The sequence below is a fragment of the Macrobrachium rosenbergii genome, chromosome 24, assembly GCF_040412425.1.
Source record: "Macrobrachium rosenbergii isolate ZJJX-2024 chromosome 24, ASM4041242v1, whole genome shotgun sequence".
Lineage (NCBI taxonomy): Eukaryota > Metazoa > Arthropoda > Malacostraca > Decapoda > Palaemonidae > Macrobrachium > Macrobrachium rosenbergii.
In genome coordinates this window covers 21,272,613-21,277,612 of record NC_089764.1, presented here as the reverse complement: position 1 = coordinate 21,277,612, position 5,000 = coordinate 21,272,613, and the positions used below count along the sequence as shown (strand labels likewise).

At 34.0% G+C, this 5,000-nt stretch overlaps 1 protein-coding gene across 3 annotated transcripts in view; it reads right to left on the bottom strand.

Moving 5' to 3' along the window:
- The window catches only part of LOC136851910 (dopamine receptor 2-like), a 728,122-nt gene that overhangs the window by 30,076 nt on the left and 693,046 nt on the right, over nt 1-5,000 (bottom strand). For all 3 annotated transcript variants that reach the window (XR_010856995.1, XR_010856994.1, XM_067126265.1), the window contains exon 3: nt 2,644-2,728. Coding sequence is in view for 1 of the 3 variants with exons in the window: in XM_067126265.1 (XP_066982366.1) it covers nt 2,644-2,728 (85 nt within the window). In the remaining 2 variants the exon portion in view is untranslated. The remainder of the gene's footprint in view (nt 1-2,643; nt 2,729-5,000) is intronic.

Genomic DNA, 5,000 nt, shown 5'->3' with positions numbered 1-5,000 from the left:
CTTCATCAAATAATATTTCATTTCGTAATGGAGTCGATTTTACGAACAGAGATCGGGGTGAATTAAATGTTGAGGATATATTTCTGTAATAAGCACCCGGTAGTGTTAGGTAAGAAAGCATTTACATATAGTAAATGACGTGTATATAAACATATATTTGCCCGTAGTTTCTTCTTTTAATTATTATTACGCCATTTCTTGAATATCCATGGATTTTTCACCCCCCAAAAAAATACATCAAAAGAATAAGGATCTGCACTGCAAAAAAATGCTTATAATGTTTTACGAGATGTCGCAAACATTTACGTAGGATTTATATTTTATTTTTCATTTTTTTTATTTTAAATTGTGTTACCAAGTGGATAAGACAAAGTTCCAAACACGCAATACTAATGTTTCGAAATACTTGAAGAAAATTATTATCAAATACGTCGATATAAAGTAATTATGGCTATTTTCTTAACCTCTCTGTATACAAGAATGGACGGTCAAGGTAGCAAGTGAATTACAATTAGGCGGGATAACTCACGCTAATAATCATTTAAAATTTGTTCAACTAAAGAAAGAAGAGATAATATCTAGATACACCTGGGTTCTTCAGTCTCAGAGAATAATATAAAAATTTTTGAAAAACTGATATTTTTCCTCATTTCGATACTAACAAATGAATGGCCTGATCTTGTACCCGTCTTTAGAAAGCAACAGGAACAGATCCAATGATTTCATCAAACAGAAATGTATGGCTCCTTGTTACGCGATGTTTGTTCTCTTATTCGGATTCCATGAAGGCTAAAAACTAATACTGACATGGTATGCTGTTTAAACATACATACATACATACATACATACATACCCACACACACACACACACATATATATGCTGTATGTATATATATATATATATATATATATATATATATATATATATATATATATATATATATATATCTTTATATATATATATATATATATATATATATATATATATATATATATATATATATATATATATATATATATATATATATATATATAGGTGTTTGTGGATAATGCGCATCTATCATTTTGACTGTGTCCTTATACTGAACAACGGAGTTACTTAAAATGTTTTGCATGTGAGATGTTTCAGGAAATGGTGACAGATGTAATGATTTACAAGGCAATGATGAATGATTAACTATACACAATCCATTTACTAACCTTTTCGTAAAAACGGGCAAATAAAGCATGGGTTGCAAAGACGTTTATGTGTCAGTTTACGAGTTTGTTTGTATAATAGTGACTTGAAAAGATCAAATGAGTTTTAAAAGACTGTCTCGAACGGAGACAGGCTTATAACAGAAACAACAATCACAGTCTTCTTGTTGAGCAAATGTGTCTTTGTTCGGTCTTTGAAAGTAATGTGAAATTAGTCATAAGTGAGACAGCAATGAGGTCGATGCAAGTATACTCGAGAGTTTGTCTATGTATTGCCTGATAAAGAAGGTGAAATGCACAGTAAAACATAACGAATTTGTCCACAAGAAAAAAAAGGCAATATGTTTCATAAGTGGATAAAAGTACACGTTTAAAAATGTATTCATCTTTCCATAACATGAAGAACAACGTGACTCAAAGTCAGAAGATTTGAAAAATATCGCAAGAACAAATACGACCTTGAGCCATTACCTGTAGGCGAAGTGAACTAGGTTCCCAAGAAGACATAGACGATGCCTACCATAATAAGAAAGTAGAGGTACTTATCTACAAGGTAGACAAATTTCTTCGTGCTTCGTTACGCAAGAATAGGGACAACGTGGTTCTAAAGCAGACATCAATGCACAGATTGCCAGTCTGTCCCCCATAACACCAAATCAGAGATGAGGGGACACAACTTACAAGGATCACAGGGACAAATACATTTGCCTGATTTTATTTATGTAGCATTCCATGAAATGATAGCACACTTGGTTCCAAGGGAGGCATGGACAAGATGTCTTTAAACTTGTCCAGTGCTGGCACACCAAAATGGAGACACGAGGATAACGTTTATACACATTTCTTCATATACCGTTCTATGGAATGGGAACAACATGGTTCAAAGAGAGTATTCAGAAGGAAGGGACTTTTTTTGAAACGTCTTCATCTACCTTTACACGAAGGCAGCCGATATGTAGTTCACAAGGATAAAAGAAAAGACGGAGACAAGGTATCTGCGTCTTTCATACATCATTACTCGAATGCTGGGAAAATACGGTTCATAAGGATGTCAGAAAAGAACTCACTTTATAAAGGAGGCGGCGACAAAATGTTCCTAAAATTATTTATGTGGTATAATATATATGACAGATGAAAAAACTAATCGAAAGTTGGCTGCTTAAGGTTAAAAAAAATATTGGTTAAAGATTTATCTGTATAACCACACTTGAGTGTTGAGACAACATGGTTCACAACTGATATATTATTATGGTCTATAACAAAGGAATAAGTTATGTTTTCCTTTCTGATAATGATACTCGTAATTTCTTGGTAGATGGTTAAATCTATATGTGTGTAGAACCATAATGAATTCTTGAGAGTAATTTTTAAAAATAACTACACAACCTTTAGCAGAAAGGGGGAAATAATTCAACGAAGGACATATTAATTAGAGGTCATTCTTACCTGAGCAATGCCACCCTTCCATCTTGTTTGATATCTGTTGCGACACCTTCTGGGGCAGCAAGAGCACAGGATTCGCGTGAAAGCCCTGTAAATAAGACAAAAAATACGTTAGATTCTTTACGCATGAAAGCCCTGCAAATAAGGCAAAAAATATTTTAGGTTCTTTCGAAAGGTTCTGATATTTTAGGTCACGCATTATGACTTTAGCAAACTGGCGGAAGAGAAAAACGACCTGCAAAAGCTGTCGTGTTTCACCGAAAGAAAAACATTATTATGCTTTCTGACAAAGACTCTGAATAGGAGATACATCCAGGAAACACAGTATCTCTGATCTACGTAAAAATTCTAGAATTTTAGCTATAAATTTACCTATTGCCTCACACCCAAGGTACCTGTCTGACTAGTTTCATCAAAATAAGCGAAACTATTTAAGCTTCTCAAGAGCAAGAGCCCGTGCTGGCACAGAGTCAGTTTAGCAAAAAAAATTACAAAAAACATTACTATTCAGATTACTGTGGCCTTCAGTAAACAGCTCAAGGTAATAAATATTAGAGGAGAAGAACAAAAAACCAGAAAGACTACCAAGTTTTGTCAGAATAAAAAATTCACAAATAAGGAATATGTTGGCCTTTGAATATATCTATGTCCTTGAAAAATAGCTAAAGGTAAAAAGTCATTTACGGATATAATCCTCAATCTTCGAGGTTCATACCTACAAAGTTTCAAAATCTGATAAAAAAACTCAAAAGGAAACCTTTAAATTAACTTCCTACCTTGAAAATTAGGCCCAAGTATCACTGTTTGGGGGTAAAATAATCACGAATTTCTATGGTACATATATACCAAATTTTATCCAGATCATAGAAAAAGGTTAATCTTTAAATGGAGCAGCGACGTTAGTAAATAAAAAATCCCCAAACCCAAGACAAGACAAGAAAGAGCTGAAAAATAGACCAAGTTCAAATACACATAAAACAACTTTTTTTTTAGCACATAGTGCTGAATTCTGAAGGTCACAAAGCTAAAAATAAAGCGAAGAAGCTGTTTTGGATGTTTGGCTCAAAGCTACTTAAAATGACCTACGGCATAAGGAACGGGTTAAGGCAAAAAATTTAGGGTAAATAATGACAAACACAATAATAATAATGATGATAATAATAATGATAATAATACCTGTAGTCACAGTCGATAACGACAAGTCATGAGGAATCTAAAATTTTATTTACAAAGTATCACTTTTCAGAGTGATAATTTCTCTTAATAAGTGAAAATTAAGTAAATGTTAATTATCTTGAATAATAATAATAATAATAATAATAATAATAATAATAATAATAATAATAATAATAATATTTCAGTGACTCTCCTTCTAATTCTTCGACCACTTTTTAGTCGATTTTCCTCTTGCTCTGTAAGCCCAATTTCGAGGCAAGATCATAGCCCAGCTACCGCTATTAATTATTCTTTTACTACTTCTGTTATAACTATTGTCATTATTGTCACAAATACATCTGCCCTTTTATTAAAATAATGGAATATGTCAATAAAAAGAAGAATGTCATAATTATCCCACAACAGAATTCGAGAGAGAGAGAGAGAGAGAGAGAGAGAGAGAGAGAGAGAGAGAGAGAGAGAGAGAGAGAGAGAGGGAGTGGGGGGGTGGGTGGGGGAGGGAATGGTGTGGGATGAGGAGGGGCACCTTATCAGTGATATTATGGTGAATTAAGTTCTCAATTGGAAGAGAATTTTCGAATATAAAGCTTGTCCTTTAATGGTTAAATCCTCTAACAGCACTGCCTATTATTTTAATGGAAGTCCAGCGCTTAATAAGCTTTTGATTAACTTCGGGGGTAGAGGGAGAGAGTTGCAGTGGCATAATGCTCACAGGTAATTCCAGGTGATTTGGTCTATTAAAGCAAAGGTAGCTGCACTTGCATTAGGACGCTCAAATGAGGATATGAATGACCTCTGAACACATGTTGACGCGTCCAATCAGAGACGGAATTTAATCTTCCACCATCAGATAAAACACAGACGCTGCATTTATGACATCCAATCACAACTCGGGCCGTATTTTTGATAGCCAATAAGGGAACGAACCCTGTTTTCCGTAGCCTATTCTCTAGCTAGGAACAGAAAGAGAGAGAGAGAGAGAGAGAGAGAGAGAGAGAGAGAGAGAGAGAGAGAGAGAGAGAGAGAGGTATCGGGTGTTTTCTATGACCAAGAGTAGAATTTTATACTTTTGGGTTTTCTGGTTTCATTTCCCAAAATGAAAAGAAGATATCTTTTACTGACACAAGTTAAAAAAATAGGTTTCCAGTTCAGAGCAGAATAATGCTTTCAGAATGACTAATAGC